Source organism: Macrobrachium rosenbergii, chromosome 11, assembly GCF_040412425.1.
Source record: "Macrobrachium rosenbergii isolate ZJJX-2024 chromosome 11, ASM4041242v1, whole genome shotgun sequence".
Lineage (NCBI taxonomy): Eukaryota > Metazoa > Arthropoda > Malacostraca > Decapoda > Palaemonidae > Macrobrachium > Macrobrachium rosenbergii.
This window is the reverse complement of record NC_089751.1, coordinates 33,386,125-33,409,953: the sequence shown is the minus strand read 5'-3', so window position 1 is coordinate 33,409,953 and position 23,829 is coordinate 33,386,125. Positions and strand designations below refer to the sequence as shown.

Here is a 23,829-nt window from a genome sequence, read left to right as displayed (position 1 = left end):
CTGGCCTTGTGCCAGCACGGGCTCTTGCTTCTAGAGCAGCCCGTAACATAATGTACAGAATCTTCGAAGATGTTATTGACGTGTGCGAGCGGTAAGGTAGCGTCTACACACAGACAGGTAAAAACAGAGGTACAGACTCGGGCATCTGTGTTTGTCGTTAGACAAACAGATGGCGATATTGAGAGACACGATTAACATACAGTGATGAAACATATATCAATGGAAAGGCCAGGAAATTCTACATATAGCCAATTGCTGAGATTCAAGATATTCAAGACAGATTAATGAATACAATGCAGTAGCATAATATATGTGAAATGGCGAGACGTTCGGCGTCTTCACAAACAGAAACATACACACAGTTTGATACAGAAGATTCGTTGGAACATTATGAGTACATGATTGGAATGCTTGCATGGCAATGCAAGTAGTGGTGATTGTACATACATCAAGACAACAATGGTTAGGGAGAAACAGACGGAAATATTGTATGGTTGAAATTGCGTTCCTTTAGAGAAAGAAAACGAGATGCTCTTGTCTTGTCCACTCCGATGGACGACGAACACACGCACACACACGTGTTTGGAAGAGACGGCGTCAGGCTCTTACAGTATAACTTGGTAAAATATATGGATTTCGATGGATTCTATGGCGTGCACCCAGGAAGGCATAATTTTCAAAAAGTGACGTCAGTTCTATGGCTGCTGCCAAGTCGACGCAGACTACCTGGCGCGACAGAGACATCAGAGAGAGAGAGAGAGAGAGAGAGAGAGAGAGAGAGAGAGAGAGAGAGAGAGAGAGAGAGAGAGAGAGAGAGAGCGCTGTGTTCGGCCATGGTTCGGCACAGCATGTAGGCTATATGGGCAAGTCATTGTAGGCATCCTATGGACGTCAATGCTTGAATGCTTTTTTCCTTGAAGTGATTTTGATTACGTCATTTCGGGTTGGCGTTCTCGCTCCCTATGTTAATCCTTGTTTTTATTGAATTTTGCTTGGTTTTATGGTGTTAGCTTATGTCAATTTATTTTCAGTTAATTGTTAATTCACATATAACCCAGCATTCTGAAGGGAAATTAAACGTGCATTTATCTTCATATCACTGTTTTGCAAAACGGGAAATTTGTCAAGCAGAGATTTAAAAAAATAGAATGTTTAGGTTTTCGAACCTTTAAGTATTATTTGTTGTCTATAAAGCTGTAAATTTTAGGCTGAGTAGTAAATCTAGATTTTTAACCACGGGAAGGTGATTCATCGTGCGAATTCCGTTCGTGCGAAAAAGACCGTGAATACCAGGCTCTCATTTAGCCAAGTGACTTTGATTTCAGAGACAGATCGCACTACTGACCTAAAGTGGAGTAGAAGCAGCAGCGGGCGGTGTTGACTGTGACAATGTGGGTCTTGCGAGGGTCATAGTAGTGGCATTAAAGGTTGAATGCGATTTGGAGCCCTTACAGACACGCTTCCAGCGCTCCCTGCCTCTGGCACTGTGCCAATATTGTGCTGGCATCTTTACCCCCTTCTCTCTCTCTCTCTCTCTCTCTCTCTCTCTCTCTCTCTCTCTCTCTCTCTCTCTCTCTCTCTCTCTCTCTCTCTCAACTTAAGTCTCTGGAAGCATTTATTTTTTTACGAAGTTTTCGAGGAAAAAAAATTATCTTTAAGATTTTGGGAACTCCCATTGCAAGCTTCCTTCTTGAGGATCTGGTTACTTTGTTTGTCTTCGTCCAAGTGCAACGAGATCTTGGGACTCTTCTTGATGGTGTGTGTGTGTGTGTGTGTGTAGGGCAGCCAACGTCCTTTTCTAAGTGGCCCACTTAGGAATATCGCTGGAAATGGTAAAAGGATTCCTCTATTACTTTGCTGTTTCTGTTAGATTGTCTCTTGGTTGTCAATGGATTTACTTAAGCAGGCCGTATGGTAGTATTTTGTCGTAGAGCTCAAATAGGCTACTCTCATACTTGCACTGTGAGGGCATTTTATTGTAAAATTCTCTCTCTCTCTCTCTCTCTCTCTCTCTCTCTCTCTCTCTCTCTCTCTCTCTCTCTCTCTCTCTCTCTTTCTCTTAGGTAAACGGCTCAGTTACCACAATCATCAAAATGGTTCGTGAATGTCTGTCAGTGCATACTCAACTTGATGTACTCAGTCCAAGACGCGATCCAACTATGTTCTATGACCTGAACGACAAAACGACCTCCCGACGCCACAGAATACCGACTTCTTGGAAGAAATGATCGAAAAAGAAGACGACACCCAAAGTTAACTCGGAAGCAATCTTGACGAAATTTACAAAAAGGAATTAAAGACACCCAACTTATGTCCGATGGCGAGAATCTCTAACAGGTAATGACACTGCAAAAGCCTTAAAACAGGGAATCTCTCCTTAACATCCCACTTTATTAAGGCCTTTAAGAAAATTGCTCTGTACAAGGGAGATGAACAGCATCATAGTTGATCAGCTGAACAGAATCGATAACTAGAATTCTAGAATTGAGCAGCAAAATTGACCCTATTCAACTTGTCTTCGCTACACATTCAGCGAGTTTGACCACATTCTATGTAATAAGCCAAAATAAAAGTGGAAAAGATGATCTTCAAGAGCATGACCACACAATCGAACGCTTAAGGCAATCACTAATGGAGCACTATGTAAACCACCAGAAGGCACACATCAGGTATCCCACGAGGGACAGTCCTTGGCCCAGCTCTATCAAGATTAGTTTTACTTATAATAATTTGCAAAGCTCATTTATATCCGTATTAGCTGGCTTTTCCCATGTATCGGCCATATCAGATTGAAGAAAAAGCTTTGAACAGTTTCAAAGTGGACTAGATACCGTAACCTGTCCATAAGCGCAGAGAAACAGTCTTTAGTGAGGATGAATTTGAACCTCGGAGTCGTCATCTCTGATGACCTAACAAGGGTTAGAAATTTGTTGTTCATTTTGTCAGTTACTTGGTTTAGAAGTTTCACTCTTGGCTTTCATTGCCAGGGATGTGTACTGAGCTCTCATAATAATATCTTTGTACTACACATCTGCACTAGATTGGTTAGGCTTTTTAAGTACACAATATGTAGAATCTACTGGTCACTTTTTACCAGATACATATGTATTTGTAATAGCCATAATGCCCTTTTAACCTCTCGAATTCTTTGCACATTTTTTTATATGCTTGTAACTACAAAGCCTTAAGATCCAAGTACAAGAAATTTGAAGTGGTTATGATGTCAGGTAGCAGGAAACAAATCCACGTCACCATAATCACGACAAGGTCACGTTGACTTGACCACGAGAGGCTATTATAATTACATATAAATATACATATACTGTATATATATATATATATATATATATATATATATATATATATATATATATATATATATATATATATATATATATATATATATTGACAATAATTCCTTGAAGAGGAAGCATTAGGGAATTACTCAGCCTGATCTGTGGTTGATCGAATTGGCATCATCTGTCTTTGGCCCTAGGGAAAAGGCTGAATTGCTTCATCGAGTTTGTGAAGCTAAGCAATCAGCCGAGGATGTCCCTCTCCCTGATACTTGTCATCCCGAACTTATTCTTACAAAATTTGCATTGCGCCCAGGGATGTTAAGAAAATTCTGGATAACCTTGATAGCTGGGGTAAAGAAGGTCCTGATGGTTTCTTCCCTTTGTTTTTGAAAAAAGCTTCTAGTGTGCTGTCTCCCAAGATTAGTAGAGTCTATAGATTTTGATGTCAACTTAGTATCTTTGTGGATGAGCACAAGCTTAGTAATAAAGTGCCTGTTCCAAAGAGTGGCATATCTGCAGGTTGCAGTAACTACAGGCCAATCTCTATTCACCCTGTGCTTTCCAAAGTTACTGAAAAACTTATTTTTAAGCCACTATTTAAGTATGTGGAAAAGAAAGATTGTCAGCTGATAGTCAATGCATATAGGAAGCAGTTAGGTACCTGCAATGCTCTTTTAGACTTGACTTGCTATTTGCAAGGGAACCTTGATAAGGGTTTTGAGTGCAGAGTAATTCAAATACAGGCAGTCCCTGGTTATCGGTGGGGGTTCAGTTCTGACAGTGTGATGATAACAGAAAATTGGTGATTTTCAGCACTTTTTCAGCTATTTTTGGGCTTATCGGCGTAGAAAAGCTCCCAGAATTGCCAGTTTTTGGGTCATCGGCGCCTCTGTTAATTATGTATTGGCGCCAATACCCAATTATCTGATAAGTGGAAATCGACAATTTTCGGCGCCGAAAATTGCTGATTTTCATCACTAGACAAGCCCCGTAAAACCAGATCGCCGACAACCGAGCCCGCCAATAGCCGGGGACTGCCTGTAGATTATAGTGCTGCCTTCAATTTAGGAAATCACAAGGCACTTAATTATAAACTTCAGAATCTCAGAGTGGGTGGATATGTTTTAGGATTACTTCAAAATTTCCGTACAGGTAGGGTAGGCAGCAGCGAGTTGCTGTGGACGGGATTTTTAGTGAACCAAGACCTATTGTGTCTGGAGTTCTACAGGGTTATTTTTAGTGTATACAAGTGATATGGTTGTTGGTCTGGAAAACAAGATTGTTCATATGTCAATGATGCAACACTTGTGGGTGTAGTAAAGTCTCCACTTATGAGAAATGAAGCTCCCCTCAGCCTCAGTCGGTACATGGACCAGTTCAGTGCATGGTGTAGTCAGTGGCGTATGAGGCTGATCTCCAGTAAAATGAAAACACTATTGATTAGCAGATCTCTTACAGATTTCCCACCCCATCCTCCCCTTCAGGTGGAATGAACTTTGCTGAACGAGTCTGAAGCTTTACCTATTCTATGTGCAACTTTTGACTCACATCCTACTTTTGAGAAACATCTAATAAAGGTTTCAGCAAATGCTGCATGAAAGTTAGGCATTGTTCGTAGGTCCTCATATATTTATAACAGTGATAAAATCAGTGCAACCTGTTGTAGGTCATATGTGCTTCCTTTATTAGAATACTGTTCTCTGGTGTGGATGTCTGCTTCTGCCAGAGATTTATCTCTTGTGGATAGAGTGGTTCGTGGTGGTAGGTTTCTGTTTCCTAATACTGTACAGTAGTAGCATTTATGACTTGGACCATCGATGGAAGGTCTCTTTGTTTGTCACTTTTTCATAAGTTGTATTTCAGCAGAGATCTTACACTTTCACAATTAATCCCTCATCCCCTTTGCCTGCCGAGAGCAACCAGATTCGCTGAACAGCAGCACCAGTATGCAGTAAGTGTGCCTCGTTGTCAAACTTCTCAGTTCCAGAAGTCCTTTATTCCTCACACTGTTGGATTGTGGAACAGCCTCCCAGAACATGTCATGCAACTGGAACTTCAGAAGTTCAAGCGAAGATGCATTACATATTACTACTTTAACACTATTCTCCTTGCATTTTAATACATCATTATCTATTTGTTAATTTATTAATTAATTTCATTTTTAATAAGTGGGATCTCTTCCTTCCGTATTTCCCTTTACTTCTTGCTGCTTCTTAATGAACACCATATTCTTTGGAAGCTTGAATTGGTCCCTGTGGGCTTGTTCCATATGAATAGGTTTCATCTTCTGAATAATAATAATAATAATAATAATAATAGTAATAACAATAATAACAATAACGAACATGCAACATGGCTCCAGGAAATCAAGGCAGAAGAAATAGGGAGAATAAAACAAAGAATCACTGAGATCACGACAGACACAGTCAGACACCAACTAAAGAAAATGCCCAACTGGAAAGCCCCAGGTCCCGATGAAGTCCACTGATACTGGCTCAAAAACTTCAAGGCCCTACACCCACAAATAGCAGAACAACTCCAGCATTGTATCACAAACCACCATGTGCCCAAATGGATGACCACAGGGAGAACATCATTAGTACAGAAAGACAAGAACAAGGGAAATATAGCAAGTAACTACAGGCTATTACCTGCCTACCAATAATGTGGAAGTTACTAACAGGTATCCTCAGTGAAAGGCTATACAACCACCTAGAGGACACAAATGCCATCCCCCACCATCAGAAAGGCTGCAGAAGGAAGTGTAGGGGCACAAAAGACCGGCTCCTAATAGACAAAAAATGGTAATGAAGAATAGTAAGAGAAGGAGAACAAACCTAAGCATGGCATGGATTGACTACAAGAAAGCCTTCAACATGATACTGCACACATGGCTAATAGAATGCCTGAAAATATATGGGGCAGAGGAAAACACCATCAGCTTCCTTAAAAATACAATGTGCAACTGGAATACAGTTCTTACATACTCTGAGATAAGGCTAGCAGAAGTTAACATCAGGAGAGGGATATTTCAAGGCGACTCACTGTCCCCACTACTCTTCGTGGTAGCCATGATTCCCATGACAGAAGTACTGCAGAAGATGGATGCTGGGTACCAACTCAAGAAAGGAGGCAACAGAATTAACCATCTGATGTTCATGAACAACATCAAGCTGTATGGTAAGAGCATCAAGGAAATAGATACCCTAATCCAGACTGTAAGGATTGTATCTGGGGACATCAGGGTGGAGTTTGGAATAGGAAAATGTGCCTTGGTCAACATACCAAAAGGCAGAGTAACAAGGACTGAAGGGATAAAGCTACCAGACGGGAATAGCATCAAACACATAGATGAGACAGGATACAAATATCTGGGAATAATGGAAGGAGAGGATATAAAACACCAAGAGATGAACGACATGATCAGGAGAGAATATATGCAGAGACTTAAGGCGATACTCAAGTCAAAACTCAACTCCGGAAACATGACGAAAGCCATAAACACATGGGCAGTACCAGTAATCAGATACAGCACAGGAGTAGTGGAGTGGACAAATGCTGAACTCTGCAGCATAGACCAGAAAACTAGAAAACACATGACAGTACACAAAGCACTACACCCAAAAGCAAATACAGACAGACTATACATAACATAAAAAGGAAGGGGGGAGAGGGCTACTAAGCATAGAGGACTGCGTCAACATTGAGAGCAGAACACTGGGGCAATATCTGAAAACCGGTGAAGACAAGTGGCTAAGGAGTGCATGGGAAGAAGGACTGGTAAAAGTAGATGAAGACCCAGAAATATACAGAGACAGGAGAACGAAAAACAGAACAGAGGAATGGCACAACAAACCAGTGCACGAACAGTACATGATACAGACAAAAGAACTGGCCGGTGACGAAACATGGCAATGGCTACAGAGGGGAGAATTCAAGAAGGAAACAGAAGGAATGCTAACAGCGGCACGAGATCAGGCCCTAAGAACCAGATATATCCAAAGAACAATAGATGGAAATAACATCTCACCCATATGCAGGAAGTGCAATATGAAAGGCGAGACCTAAACCACATGGCAAGTGAATGTCTGGCGCTTGCACTGAACCAGTATAAAAAGAGGCATGATTCAGTAGCAAAAGCCCTCCACTGGAGCCTGTGCAAGAAACACCAGCTAGCTTGCAGTGATAAGTGGTACGAACACCCTGAGGGAGTGATAGAAAACGATCAGGCAAAGATCCTCTGGGAACAGATAGGGTGATACGTGCCAATAGACCAGATGTGATGTTGATTGACAAAATCAAGAACAAAGTATCACTCATTGATGTTGCAATACCATGGGACACCAGAGTAGATGTGAAAGAAAGAGAGAAAATTGATAAGTATCAAGACCTGAAAATCGAAATAAGAAGGATATGGAATATGCCAGTGGAAATTGTACCCATAATCATAGGAACACTAGGCACGATCCCAAGATCACTGAAAAGGAATCTGGAAAAACTAGATGCCGAGGTAGCTCCAGGACTCATGCAAAGAAGTGTGCTACTAGAAACAGTGCACATAGTGAGAAAAGTGATGGACTCCTAAGGATGCAGGATGCAACCCAGAACCCCACACTATAAAAACCACCCAGTCGAATAGGATGACTATGGTAGACCAAAAAAAAAATGATAATAATAATAATATGTGTAGATAGATAGATTGATTCACAAACATTAAGCTACAACTGTAGTTCAATATCCAATTCGCTCTACTTCAGGAATGTCACCTAAAGGGAATTATAATTGATAAATGATACTGTACCTGTGAGATTCGAATGCCTGACATGTAAAAACGCTGACTCTATTAATTTTGGACTCATTTGTGGAATTTATGTACTAAATGCCCTCATATTTATCATTATAAATATAGGATAATTGATTTTTTTAAATGCTTACAGGTTGCTTCATTTTATAAGTTGTTTCAAGTTCAAAATATATTGAAATTAAGAATTGAAATATGTTTTCTCCCACAGCATCTGCGTTGATTGAAAGTGGTGAGAGCATGAAGCAGATAGCTGATATCAAGTACAATTTAGATGACAACATAAAAATGAATGTGTTGGAGCCCCTTCATCAACTCAGCACGAAAGACATCAAGGAGGTTCAGGTAAGGCCAACAGAGGGCTGGTGCATCTACTTAGGAGAGGCTAGTACTGATGCTGCTTGTTGGGTGATCACATTTTTGTTAAAATGAAATACCTGTAATGGTTTTCTTTTCTTTCAAAAGTTGAATTGTCGCCCAGTGAGGCTAGTTTGACAAAATCTACCCTGGACATGAAATATCTTTTTTGTGATGCATTTGGAAACTTTTCAAAATGGACAACTGGAAATTCTGTTTTGTTTCTCCAGAATTTCTTGTTTTTACTTCGGATTTACTTAGTTCTTTAACTCAGGGGAAGTAAACTAATATATTGTTACAGAAATTTTCATACACCTTTCTTCATGTATCATGGCTCAAAGTGTTTGTACACAGACCAACTGAAATGAGTTTGCAAAGCAGTAGTTGTTCATTGGGTACCAAAAGGGGTATATATTCATTTTTCTCACCCACAGCTCAGTTATCCAAGAAATTTGTATCATCTACATATAAAGAAACTATTACTCACCCAACAAGACAGTGTGAAATTATTTTAATTTTGAAAATCCAGTTGCAAGGAAGATGATTCATTGTATTCTGACATAATTCTTTTCCTGCCCTTCAACATAAAATTATTATGCTTTTCTTGACTTAATGAGTTCTGTGTTAGTAAGATTCCAAAATAGTCCAATGCAAATTATAGGAACATACTGTTGATGTGTAGGTTTTCTATTGTAGCTTGCTTGGAGATTGTTTTTCTAAGTTGATTTTTTTTTTTTTTTTTTTTATCAAATCCACAGCACCATCGAAAGAAGTTGCAGGGCAGAAGGTTAGATTTCGACTGCAAGAAGAGGAAAAAGGATAAGGGTAAGCTTTGTGAATATTTGACATCAGATTTTGCACAAGTAAATTTCATTTTTTCTTTACCACAAAATTGTTTTGAATTCTCAAGTTTCCACTTCTTTGTCTGCGAAACTATGCTAAGTAATTTTATTTGCTGAAAAGTTCCATTGCTGTTAATCGCCTTTTGTGAAAGAAATCAGTTTTTGTTCAGATGAACTGACTATTGCAAAACCACGGACTTTCCTATGTCAGGCTGCAATAAACATTTTCTCAGATTGGGCTCCAATGTAGATATAAACTAGTTTTACTGGCCATGTTTAAAAGTATTTATTTCTGACCTAACAGTAAATTTGGAGGATTTATTTGGCTTAAATGATTTTCGTGTTCATGTCATAAATCCAATCTGCAAAGGAGACTACCAGTGTGGCAGTGTGGTTGTGGTAGAAGTATAGTGCATGAAAATGCGTAGCTCTTCAGATGGCGGTTTAGTCCCATTTTTTATTTTTCTTTTATTTCTTGGGTGGTGTGATTTTGAAGCAAAATTTATTTGCATTCTTTGCTAAAAAAAAAAAAAATAGACATAACTAATGAAGGAGAATCTGTGGCACTGGAATGCATTGTAGAGCAAAATTGAATGTTCATTCGTGTAGAAATGCTTTATAATATGCAAAATATCTGCAAGATCTATGATCTTCTTCTTCTTCTTCTTCTTCTTCTTCTTCTTCTTCTTCTTCTTCTTCTTCTTCTTCTTCTTCTTCTTCGTTATGGTGTGGTGTAGGCAAAAGATTTAATCCCATGTTTTTCCATTATCAGTAATTATGAAAGATAACAAAGTTATAAAGAAGACAGTATTTTTAGCTAGCTGGATATTCATTAAAAAATTACTTCATGCTGACAGATATACACTACTACAGTACTGCCATTTGGGCATTACTATAAAGGAAATAAATACTATATGCCTGTAGGTATCATGATTCTGCAAGTAACTACTGTATATGACATTCCCAAAACCTTTTCTCCTGAAGTAAAGAGTTGAGGCTAATACAACTTAAGCTGAATTTTTATATAAGTAACTTACCAAGTAATTACTTAGCTATTAGTTCACTTACACGGCAGCTTGAATTTAAAATTTCGCAGGTAACACTTCAAATGCCTGTGTATGTGACCAGTTCCCCCTACTCGCGGGAAAATTAATAACAACTTTAGCAGGTAAGCTCAATCTGTTTCTGCCGTGCTCGGGTAAACACCAAGTTATGGCAGCAGCATATTCATTATTTTCTGGTGATTTAACTGGATTTCAGTGGTGCATACATCCACGGGAGTGCATATTAGTAACTTTCATGAAATCTCAGGATGAGTTTTTTCTTGTTTTGTTGTTATTAAGTTGGTTCATCAACAGAATTTTGACTTAAAAGTAAATCCATTAGACCAAATCTTTTGTTTATATCTAGGATACTTGCGAGCCGCCGATAATAGTTCTGCCCTTAAAGTAATCCTCGTATGTTATGCCGTTCCTTTAGACTGAAACTTTTGCATTGTTTGTTTACCGGGCCTAGATTACTTGCAAGCCATCAGTATATAGTTTTGCCTTAATATTAAATTTTCGAATTGTGTTTTCTGGGCATAAGCTCTCACTAGCCGTGGATAATAAATGCCTTAAAAGTAATTCTTGAATGTAAGTGTTTAAGCACAGGGGCCTAGCTTTTGACAACTTTATCTTGTCTTTGGTACGTCCAAGTGAGGAAGGAATCCAGTCTCCTGGAACCCGGATGTATTCTGAATGACCAACAAGTCTCTTGTTTGATCCCCTGTGTTCCTCTCCTCTACAACCTTACACGGAAGACACCCTTCCAAGTGGTCTCTGGCTTTGACTAGGACGCACTAGTGAGATCCAAGCCATTGGTTAGAGAAGGCCTTTTCGCAGAAAGACGCTTTTTTCCTCGTTTACCCTGGGAACTTAGCTGATAATGAGGAGCCATTCAAGCTCTAGATCCGTTCTTTCTCCCTTAGCTGATAATGAGGAGCCATTCAAGCTCTAGATCCGTTCTTTCTCCCTTAGGAAATTAACGGACATCATTGGCTCTGAAGAAGAGAACCCTCTGTCCAGCTAACAGCTTTCAGGTTTTACCTGAACAGGATCAGACTAAGATCACATCATGAAAGGGCTTATTTTTGAATGTATAAGGAGAACATTTTGCCTTCTTTTTAAGTGAAAGCCAGGGACATCAGAGCAGCCCCTTCCTCCTTAGCTTTCAGGCTCATTTGTCCTTTACTTCCATTCCACATAGTCCTACTGGAAGTATAATCGTCCTCTGTATCACTTTCTTATCAAGTGATCCCGATCTTCTAGCTCGCCTGATGCCCAGTTTGCTGGGCGACAGCTACTGTCTGACACCAGCTATAGAGCTTCCAAAGCCATGAGCTTCTAGCTCACCTGACACCCAGCTCACCTGGCGCCCTGCTCTTTTGGTGTCGTTACAGCCTGGTGCCCACTAGCTCCCACGAGCGCCCACCAGCCCCGAGCTCCTAGCTTGACTGGTGCCCAGCGCTTCTGGTACCAACTACAGCCTAACACCAGATCATTCTCCAAACGTCCAAAGTGCTCTCCAGCTCTGCAGGAGAATAGGGAGGTCTCTGTCCATTTGGGGTTTTCAGAGGACCATTCTCTACTACCTATGGTGATGTGGCAAGACCCATTTCATTCACTGAATAGAATATATTGCCCTCATGGACTTAACTTGAGACGCACTAAGAATTAGGAGAGCAGTTTGCCTACTTTTAAATAAAGCTAAGGTTGTCAGAGTAGCCTCTACCTCTTTAGCTTGCACGCATTTTATGCCTCTTACATCCATTCTGCCTTCGACCTACTGGTAATGTAATCGATCTTTGTTTCTCACTAATTTTAATGGAAGTTGAAACAGTGTGGAAATCTTCCAGTGCCTTGAGACCTTTTCTAGTAATTGGCATGCTATCATGGAAAGAAGCATAGGATTTTTTTCCTACTGTCTCTTCACCTTGTAATAAGGTGTAGAGTTTTTTGCAGAGCCGGGGGTACAATTTACCTAAAGCACCCACCAATCTGTGGATGGGTTGTGGTTTTATCTCAGTGTAGATGACAATGTTGTCTGGTTGTTTTTATTTTGGCACTTCGCCCAGGGCAAGGGCGGGCACCTATCATGCTTTGCTGGCCATCGGAGTACTTCCTTCGCTGCAAAGTTCCCACTAAGTGTGAGGCGACCCATGGCTATACCGCCATGCCACTGTGAGTTAAGATGAGCACCAACCAGAGGCATTATACACCTGCAGTAGCTCTCTTAACTGATAAGTAATGACAAGCATTGTTTTTCATTGCTAGCAGTGTTTTCTATTTCAGATTCATTACTTATCTTAATGTTTTGGTGTAGAATATGTCCATGTATCCCACCTCCTATCAATGTGGGAATCAGCTATGTAATTACTTGGTAAATTACTTATATAAAAATGACATTTTTATATAATAAAATAAAGTTTTATTTATACTTAACAAGTAATTACATGATCGGAGCCCATTCTCCTCCCTGCTGATGGACATAAGGCATGAACAGATTGAGATTATCTGCTAAAGTCGTTACTAATATTCCCACGGGGGCGGGGGACTGGTCACCTACACAGACGTTTGAAGTGTTACCCACGACATTTTGAATTCAAGCTGCCATGTAAATGAACTAATAGTTATGTAATTACTTGGTAAGTATATATAAAACTTTATTTTATTATAAAAATGTCATTTTATACACACTTTGGATGTATAGAGGCCATCGTAAATAATTCAGCCTAGAATATAGAAAATATAATCCTATTTTAATATTAAAGGTAGGTAATTTAAAGGTATTTCCATAATTTTCATCTACAATGAATAGCTAACATTAAATCTCCAAGAATTATTATACAGTATCACCACTGAATTCAAGAAATGTTCTTTAATGAAAGTTATTGCAGGTCATCCTTTTGAGAGTTGAAATTTTGCCAGTGGTTTGGTTGTGGTTTTTCCTTATCTGTAGAGTTAATATTAATGCTCAGTGCTTCATCCTGTCAGAATGGTCCTTTTCAGCCTTTTGTTAAGAAAGTCACTGCAGTCCAAGCAGTTTTGTTATATGGACCATCTGCCATAATTAAAGTGTTTGAATATCATCATAAGCCTTGGAGATTCTAAATCTTGTTTCATATAACTAGGGTGAACTCTTGCTTATTAAGGAGTATATAAAAATAATGTACCAGTAATTTTGTATCATTTCTATGATTTACATCCAATCGTCCCTCTTTCGGAATTGTATACATCATGGTTTCACTGACTAGTAAAGGATTTTGACATGTAGATTTGTTACTGTTGCTCTTCAAGACTGGAACTGGTAGCAGGTTAATTGTATGGTGTTGTGACACCAAAAATTGAGGGGTAAATTACATTACTGAGCTATATAAACTGTAAAGAAATGTAGAATCTAATGCACGTAGAGGTCATATGGCTATTTATCTGTCAGTTAGGTCACAGGCAGAAATGCCACTTGGACTTGACACTTGAAGTGAAACTTCAGATAGCTCATTAAATCATTTATCATTTTTTACTCAATCCTTGCCTACTGATGAATGCTTATGCAAGGAGAGAAAACCTCTGGAAGGTTGCCTTGCCAGGCTCTCAGCTGCAAGTATAATAACTACAACCCTCTCCTTCTCTTAAATAGAGATATTCATTCTTACTATCAAGCAAATAACTAATCACCGTAGCTCCTCAATATTGCTGACCCTTGTCATTAACCCAGATGTGAGTAACATGCATAATTTTGGTAACAATAGATAACATTTGTGTTTTCCGTTTACTGGTTTTTATAGGAGAGAGAGCCCATGCAAGGAGAGAAAACAACACCACTGTGAGAATTAATGGTCACTAGGGTCATACTACTTAGACATTGGTGTTCTAGGGAACAAGTTTTTGGTGGTCCCTTTTATGGAGGAAATAACACCTAAATTATTTATGAACTTTTTCTCTGAGACAAATGACTGCAAAATCATACATTCTCATTGCTGTATGGTGTGTGAAGAAGGCATAAATTCTTAGGACCTACAGTATGAGTGGATATTTGTAGTGAAACCATGCTACAGTTAAGATGTAAAGCCTGCAAAATTCTAGACCAGCATCCAGCCATGTAAGGCCTGAACAGATTTCAAGTTCTCCTTTGTCAGCACAGGTGCTGCACAATCACATGGAGAAAGAATAAGACAATAAAGGGAATCATGCAACATGTGGGCAAGCACCAGATAACCTCTCTGACTTATCCTTTACTCATACTGGAGAGAAAGATCTTAATTATGGATTTCTAAGTTTGTAGAATTTTACCTTTCAAGAAATTTGGATTCTTTATTGATAAATTTATTGAATTGTTTTTCCAGGTTCCTTTCATCTTATCAAAATTATTTAAGTAGATTTTTTCTCTATCACTTTTCTATTATCAAGATAAATCAGCAAAGTGGAGGTGGAAGAAGATTCTTACATATAAGAACATTAGTTATTATTCAGAAACTAACTACAAATGCTAGAAAGGGGATGAACACAAGTTAATTTGAATCTGATTGTTCCTGAATTTATAACTTTGGTTGAATCTGATTGTTCCTGAATTTATAACTTTGGTTCCCAGACGACCATGGATTACACAAGAATTTAAAATTTGTTGGGTAAAATCTTGCTGCATTTACCAAATGGCAATTAGAGATAGGCATTGAGTGTGATTGTCCTAGCTGGAGGGCAAGCTTATATTGCAGCAAATCGCAAGCATCCAGAACTTTGACATAATGTCATGTTAGCCTGTGGAATCAGGTCATTCACTTGCTGTAGTAGCTAGATAACCATCAGCTTAGAACTAGATAAGATGTGGTAACTCTTATCCAGTATTGTAATGAATATTAGTAGAGCACAATAGGAGGATGCATCTGAGAAATACTGGAAAAATTTAGTATCCAAACTGCAAATATTTAAGGATCAGTTAGAAAGTCACAGGTACACCGTCAAGCTGTACTGTATATAAAATTATTTTAAAAAGTAGATGTTAAAATTATTATTAGCCAGAGTACTCCATTTAGCCATATGAAAGAGTGGCCCTCAGATTCTTTAGTCATCTTAACGTGATATATCTATGGGAAACAGTGTGATCCTCCTCTCAAAGTCAACAGGAACAGATGACCAATTTACCATATAAGTTTGCTGGTAGGTTAAGGATTGTCAGTCCCACAAATCTAGCTAAATTAGTCACACCAACCAAACTCTGCAAAGACTTCCGCTTTGTCACGAAAACTAAAGTGTCATCTTATAATTATTCACTGTACACATTATGGTACTTAAGGTTCTTTGCAGTGTCCCTTCAGCCTCTAGCTGCAGCCCCTTTTGTTCCTTTTACTATACCTCTGTTCATATCCTCTTTCTTCCATCTTACTTTCCACCCTCTCCTAACAATTATTTCATAGTGCAGCTGCAAGGTTTTCCTCCTGTTACACCTTTCAAACCTTTTGCTGTCAATTTCTGTTTCAGTGCTGAATGGCCTCATAGGTCCCAGTGCTTGGCCTTTGACCTAAATTCTATATTCCATTCCATTCCATTCCATTCCATCCAAGCCGAGATTCATTCACCCCCAAAGCAGAGGTCATCACTGATTAAAAAGAATGGCTCAAAATTAATTTACAAATTCATTCTGAACATATGCTACCTTTGACACATAGACATCTAAGCAACTGAATTCATAAAGAGTCACTGTTAAAACAGATTTCAGTGTCAATAAATGATGGTCATAAAAACACACGGGTGAAGTAAAGAGTAGCATCATGTTTTGGAAACAACAACTTCCATCTTGGAACAGTTAATAGATTAAAATATACAAGGGGCATATACATATACAGATACTGGTTAATAAGTTTGAAAAATCTTCATGACAGGCCACAAGGCTGAAATTAGGTGATTGCAGACCCAGGATTATCACTTCAGATTTTCTTTAAATAATGAAACATGTCTGTAGCTTTGGATTTCCAAGATCCTTGGAAGTTACCTAAGAAAAATTGAGAGGATTTTGTCGTAGAGTAAAGGTGTGATTATCTAGTCTGAGAATCTGTCATTTGAGCATTCAGTCTGGAATTTAATAGTATCAGTGAGGCTTTTTGTTTAATTTTTATTTTAGAGTACAGTACAGTGAACATATTCCTGTCTCATTTTCCTATATTTCCAAAGTAATAATTTTTGGACAAAAAAAAAGAAGAATGCATATTTTTTTAATGAAAAAGACACATTTAGATGGGTAATGTTTGCATTTAAAGAATCTGAAAAGGGGTAGGTGTTATGCGATTCCTTATGTATGGAAATATTCACATTCATAGGAATAACTTAAAGAGTATAGTATATATCATTTAAATGGTTGATTTTTTTTATGTCACTTTAATCTTTAGTTAAGGGAAACATTGGTGCTACAATAGTTTGACTGGAACTTGCAAATTTTGCTGTTTTATACAATGCAACTCATCATTGTTACAGATTTTTCTTATTCCAATCAGAGTAGAATATTTTACTAGAAAAAGTTTTTCTTTTTTTTTTTTTTTTTTTGTTCAGTGATTGTTTGAAGCAGCCAGTTGTGGCTGCACATTTTTACATGTACTTATTTTGATAATTTCTGTGTTGTTTTACAATAGTTCGTGGAATGATACTGAATGCTGTTGAATGATTCTGTTACTACTTACTAACCCTTATTTTGACAAATAGATTTTTCTTACCATACTTAACCCTTACCTTGAGAACTATCCAAAGGTTTTGAATCATGTCTCATATGTGGTTGGCATTTGACAATCATAATTTTGGTTATGCAGTATTGTAAATGGTAATAGACCCATCTTAAATTTGTAAATAATTGAATGCAAGAATACTTATTGCAAGTTGATACTGAATTTGTTTTGGCTTGTTCCATACATTATGGTTGTCAGAAATGGGTCCAATGACACGATTGGTAACCTTTAGGTTTTGGAATGTTGTAGCTAATGTGTGTTTGTTTGTGTTCTAGCACTTGGCAGCACGCCAACTGGTAGTCCAGCCCGGAGCCCAGGTTGGGGGGGTATGTACAGTTATTTGCACACTGCTGATGTATTGTCGCCATTGTGTGCGGCCATTGTTCAACTCATGTCTATTTGGCTTTAGATTGTATTGCATTTTGTGTTTGGGACTAACCTTTTTTTAGAAGAAAAAGGCTTCATGAGTATTTACTTAAGTGTAATGTGGGCAGCTGGCTTCTTTGGTTCAGATTTCATTTGTTTCTGAACAGAAGTAAAGTGGTTTGCAAATATTTGCTTTTATGAATGCTGCATTGAAGTATTAGTGTACTAGTAGACTGTTAGATGAAATTGTAGAGGAAATAGCAATAATAAGTTTGGAGTTACAAATATATTTAGAGCTTTCTCTTTACCAGCTAAGTATTTGGATTTCGCATCCATAGATTGTAAATCCCTCGCAAAAGGAAAAATCAGATTTTTAAAAGTCAAATTGCATTTTTTCTTAAATACAAAACTTTGTCTCCCTAGAGTCTTTTACTTCAGTATTTTGTCTTGGACATACCAAGAATATGCAGAGGATACTGCACAGGCATCCAGAAGAGTTAAGAACTCCCTTAAGTGGGGTACAGTACATCCTTATTTCCTCCCCCTGTTTCCTCAGGAAGCTCTCAGGCTTCACCCCAGCTTGGCATATTTTTGCCACTAATTGGATGGGAGGTAAAAGGAACCAAAACAAAAGATATTGTTTCGTATCATTTTAAGACAGTGACTGAAAAATTGATAACCAACCTATAGAACAAAATGGAGCTATTGTACTGGGATTTGGAAGCTGAAAGTCTTCAGATAGATATTTCCCACTTTTGATGAATGCTATCCCAACTATCTTCTCATTAAATTTAGTTTCTGTCAGATGAAAATTTAATTATCTTAGATAATCTAGTGTTTTAGTGGAGAAGTTTGATTTTACCACTTGGGCAAAAAAATATTATAGAACAATGTAGGTTGTGTAGGTCTTGTTGTAGTTATTCATGTCCCCTAAACATGAAGAAAAGTTTAATTTACCCTTTACGGAAATCTCAAACAAACTAATAAGTGATGCAATCATTATTGATTAACCAGTCTCCTCGGTTGCTCCCACTCCGTGATATGCTTTGCATAGCTAACAATGTGCACATTATTGTTACCCTTGGCTCTGCTTTTTCATAAATGAGAATTGATATCTGTAGAAGCTTGCTTTGCAGGTTAAAAGTTGGTTTACTTTTGTTCTTGTTCCTTATAAATGTTTGCCCATTTTGAATAATAATTATAATAAACTTTATTTTTAAAAGATTTTGTTATAATCAAACAAATTATAGTACAAAGTATTAAACCTAAAGAACTGAATACATACTTTAACAGAAATTTGATGGAAGTAGAAAGGACTTCCCCTAAAGGGTACTGGTACTGTACCTGAATAAGTTATGTTATCCAAGGTTATTAGTTAACCTCCACAAGAGAAGCCTTCATTCATTATAAGCAGATGAAATAGCTTTCCAAAGTCTTCTGGAGACTTTGTAAAGCTGTTCTGGAATGATTTTATGACTCAGATTCAGTTTGCTGCTGACATTGGTAACACTAAGTTAATAACAACTGAATAAAAAAGGCATCTAGTGAAAGGAAAAAGATTTTTTGCACTATTGTTAGATCTTGCACTATTGTTAGATCTTGATTGAAACCTTATTCATGACTAAGAGAAGTAAATAGCTTGTTGAATTTAGCACCAAACATTAATCTAGATGAGAGATTTTTAAGGTAATCCTGTTATTATGCAAGATTTGCCTCCGTTTAAAGTCGCAGCTGAATTATTCATCATGGGATAATCAATGAAATGCCCTGTAATACAGTAAATTTCATGGAGTTGGTGAATTGTCTGCTGAATTTTTAAGGGTTTGGGTGAAGGTTCACTTTTATAGTTTTCTGATGTAATTCAAATTTGCTCAACAAAGAAAGCTTTCTCTAAAGGTTTTTAAATTCTGAGTTAGAACAACACTAACAAGAATAAAGGTTCCACATACTGTATGGTTGTGACAGTTATTCAGGTACTGTATATGCTTTATAACGTAAGTGGCAAAATTTTATATTTAATATAAGAAAGTTTCATGCCAGGGCAAAAATTCAGATTTTACAGTAACAGATATGCATGCTTCTGATGATGGTGCTACTTTTGTACATGATACCTTATCCTTGCAAAGGGTGCTAAGCAAATTATATGAGGTATGCAAAATCTTTGGCCTTGCCACTAGTTTTACAAAAGCTGCTGTTATGTAGCAAGTAGTGGATCAGATATTGGATTTCATACCATGAAGATGAGCTAATTGATCATTTTTCCTATTGCTTCCATAGTTCTGCTCTGTCTTCATGCTTTAGTGTGCATGAAGAAATATCCACTCACCTTGGTAAGGTTCAACTAAATATTCACAGGAAAAAGCAAAGGTCAGTTTTTGCAAACGTACTAGTGAGCTATCTTGCTTACTTAATAGTAGAGGGATGTCCCACCAGCCCAAAAGACTTGAGATTTCATTGCTGCTGCTTGAGAAAGATATGTGGGATTCACTTGTATCAGAGAGTGACAAGTATAAAGGACTTAAATAGAGCAGATTCTGGCTCCATTTTACATTGTACTATACAGTACTGTACTGAGAAATACAAAGGGTAAAGAGAAAAATTATACAGTGCTCCTCCACTTTTTCGCAGGGGTAGGTTCCAGAACCCACTGCAGAAATGCTAAGTCCCCTCTAAAAATGCTTATAACTGCCAAATAACCTGTACTCCTTAAACTAAAATGCTTATAACTGTCCATTTTAAAAGTTCACTACCTAATTTAGTAGTTCAAACAAAAATATACCTTAAATTATCATACTAAAACAATTTAATCAATTCGAACAAAAATACTCCCCAAACCATCATTCCAAAACACCCTAAGCCATCTTAGATTAGTACCCTTTTACAACTGTTACTCTTACGTATATACGCCCCCTGAAATGCTTATAACAATGATTTACTAATTTTAAAATATTAATGTAAACAAAGCAAAATATCTATAAAATGCTTAATACAAATTTAATAAATCTTTAATACTGTACAAATTAAATAAATCTGTCTTACAGAACGTTTGACAACTAATCAAGTTACCCCTGTATACATAAGTACTGTATAGCCATTTTGTCTCATAGTATTGAAGTTGTCCAATTTTCTTTTCATATTGGTAAAAACAATTAAAATTATCACTAATTCACTTTTTTCATAGAGCAACACTGTTTATTTACTAATAATACTGTATTTTTTCATATGGTGTTCGTGACTAAATACAGATTTTTATGATAAAAATAATTTACAGTGCACTTACACTGTAGTAACGTTATCTGCAAAATCCACAAATTAGTGAAGGTTCGCCCTGCGGAAAAGTGAATATTGTGTTCTACAAAAATCCAGCGCAAAAAAGCGGGGTAACACTGTAAGACCTGTTTTATGAGATCCATCTTACTGCAAAGTGAATGAGTGGCATGGGAGTAACTAAGACTGAAATCCCTGAGGACAGGAGGTTAGAAGCAGACTGTGGTGTTGGTGAAGTCCAGTGGAGGAGTTGTGAGTAGGATAGGTGTGGGGATGGCATAAGTTGCACACACACACACCATGATCAGTAATGCCTGATTAATCCATAGCAGTAGTAGTAGTCATAGACATATTGCCCTGTTATAATTTGTACTAGGGAATAAGAAGAGGAAACATGATCTCTTGGTTGAAAAGATGGTTAATTTGAAAATATGAGCACCGAAACCTGAAGAACTCTGATTATGCAGCTGCCTGGTAGTAAGGTCAAGGCATGCATTGTAAGAATACAAAAATTAAGAGTTACAGGGATACAGAGAACTAACATGACAGCAAATTTCTCTAGTTTTCGGTCATCGTGTATTGATTGGATCAGATGCCCATCTAGAGGAGTACATGCTCAATAAAGAAGTGAAGTTTTCCAAAATTATTACTTCACTACTTTGGTCAAAGCAGGTTGTAGAAAGCAGGGCAGGTTGATGAAGAAGCAAAGATTTCAAGGCAAAGCCTGCCCTACTTTTAAAAAAATGGGGTGTGTGTTCTTGAGCTCAGACACTTTTTAACACTTGTATCAGTCAATGTGTGGGGTTGAGGGTGGGGTGGATGTTGGTTGTGGAAGAAACACCGAGTTTTGATTGGATCAGATACCCTTCTAGAAGAGTACAAAGCAGTATGTAGAAAGCAGGCAGGTTGATGAAGAAGCAAAGATTTCTCCTAGACCTGAAAAAGGATAAGAAAGTTGGAAATATCCTTAGGAGAGACTGCACTGCTCTTGAATCCTTAGTGCTGTTTATGAAAACCCCTGGATTCATCTCTTCACCTGATCCATCTGATGAGAGTTGTTCAAGCATGAGAAATTCTTGCACTTTTTGTCATTTACAGTATTCTGAAAATTTGTAGCAGAGGTTTTTCAGTTTGATCTATAGTAACATCATTTAGATATGCTGTGAGTTGACATGTTAATCAGGAATATGGGCATATTAATCATTAATGAAGACACCAGCATTTGCTACATGGGAAGAATTTGCTGAACATTAACTTTTTCTTCCCATTTTAATTCCAGAGAGTAATGATTATATGCAGATTATGTCAACCTAGCATTGTATTATTTGTTGTCATAATGCTGATAATCATTAACACAAATTTTGTCTTTCAAGTTGATGGATCTGCATTAGCCATTGATGTGACTGAACCAGGTAGGAAGCTGGTTGGCAGTCTTTTAAAAGTTTTATCCGTTAAAAGGGGCAAAACTGAGGTCAGTCATAAGAATAAAGCCTGGGTATTTAGGTATATGAAGAGTATCCTTGCTGTTTATTGTTGGGGCAAGAGCAGTAGCAGTACAGGCATAGTGTTAGTAGGTGAGGAAGTAGGAATACAGTACATAAATGCTTAAATAGGGAGGAAAGTATCCATCATTCTCAATTCTTGAAACACTGGAAAGGCTGAGGCATTGAAGGGAACAATTCAAGAACAATACAGTAGATCTCTTGCATACTATTACAGCAATGTTCCTGCCTAAACAACTCATTAATGGTTTATACTTACAGTATAAAGGACATATGTTCTCATATGGCTTTGACTAGATTTCATTAAGATCAGATTCAAAGGAAGATAGCTTTTTAGATTTTCATTCAAAAACTTCTCCTACATTAGAGGAACAAAAATGTTTTGAAAATAATAAAATAAAAGACATGGCAATGAAGCTTGATCGGCTGATTGCAAATTATTTGGAGTCACAACTACCATGGCCACTGATGACAATAATGTGATACCCATGGGTAATCTCCTTGCAGAGACCAAGCACAGTTGCTGATGATCACAATAAATGTGCATTGAAAAACACAAGCAAGGAAAGACATGATTTACTAATAAGTTAAGTATACAGTACCTTAGTTTTACCAGACCACTGAGCTGATTAACAGCTCTCCTAGGGCTGGCCCAAAGGATTAGACTTATTTTATGTGGCTAAGAACCAATTGGTTACTTAGCAACGGGACCTACAGCTTATTGTGGAATCTGAACCATATTATAGCGAGAAATGAATTTCTATCACCAGAAATAAATTCCTCTAACTCTTCATCAGCCGGCCGCGGGAATTGAACTCCAGCCCATCGAATGACAGTCTGAAGCTCAACCGACTCAGCCAACAAAGGGCTATGATTTACTAATGATATGTGATTAAAAGATATGTAATAGGTTTCAGTACCTGGCACCAATACGTACTTGAAATTCAAAGAGGAACATCCTCCTCCCCTGGAAGCAGCAGTGCAGTCCTCATGTGTAGATCCACGTTTTGCCTGCCATTCAAAATACTGAAGACAGAGGCTTTAGTAAGGCAATGATTTGTTTTTCATGCAAATACCAGAGAAAGAATGAACACATTACTACTTTAGAATGAAGAAAAAGAAGCCTTGGGATTCTAAATTTCACAAAAATTATTCTGTTGTAGTGGGAAAAAAACCTTTGACATTGAGTCTTTTTTTTTTTCATATCAGTTCCTTCTGATAAGAGTGTGAATAATTGTATCCTAGTGTTTTCAGGATATTAGCAGCTTTCAGTAGCTTTTATAGTTCTCTGCATTAGCCACAATGGCCAAACAAAGTTTAAATTTATTTAGAGAGACCCCCCCTTCAAAATCTTTTTTTATTTTGTGGAACCATTATTTTCATAGTTCATCACTAATTATTTGTGGTGCTAGTTAGTTTTGTTTCCCATTGAAAAGGTGGTGTGTTATTGCAAGAAGTGAATACCAAGGTTTTGGATCACTAAGCTATTTCTCATGAACTAAAACCCCAGATTTGAAAGAGGAGGGATTTGAAGACAGTAACAGAGAGAGAGAGAGAGAGAGAGAGAGAGAGAGAGAGAGAGAGAGAGAGAGAGAGAGAGAGAGAGAGGGATTTGAAGACAGTAACACAGAGAGAGAGAGAGAGA

General features: G+C 37.7%; 1 protein-coding gene across 30 annotated transcripts in view; it reads left to right on the top strand.

Moving 5' to 3' along the window:
* EndoA (endophilin-A) overlaps positions 1-23,829 on the top strand; it is a 534,923-nt gene that overhangs the window by 409,404 nt on the left and 101,690 nt on the right. For 16 of the 30 annotated variants that reach the window (XM_067111531.1, XM_067111520.1, XM_067111534.1 and 13 more), the window contains 2 exons: positions 8,312-8,445; positions 9,216-9,282. In XM_067111531.1, coding sequence (XP_066967632.1) covers positions 8,312-8,445; positions 9,216-9,282 — 201 coding nt within the window. Of the gene's footprint in view, positions 1-8,311; positions 8,446-9,215; positions 9,283-17,324; positions 17,376-23,829 lie in introns of all 30 variants that reach the window. The other 14 variants (XM_067111525.1, XM_067111506.1, XM_067111513.1 and 11 more) reach the window with 1 other exon arrangement.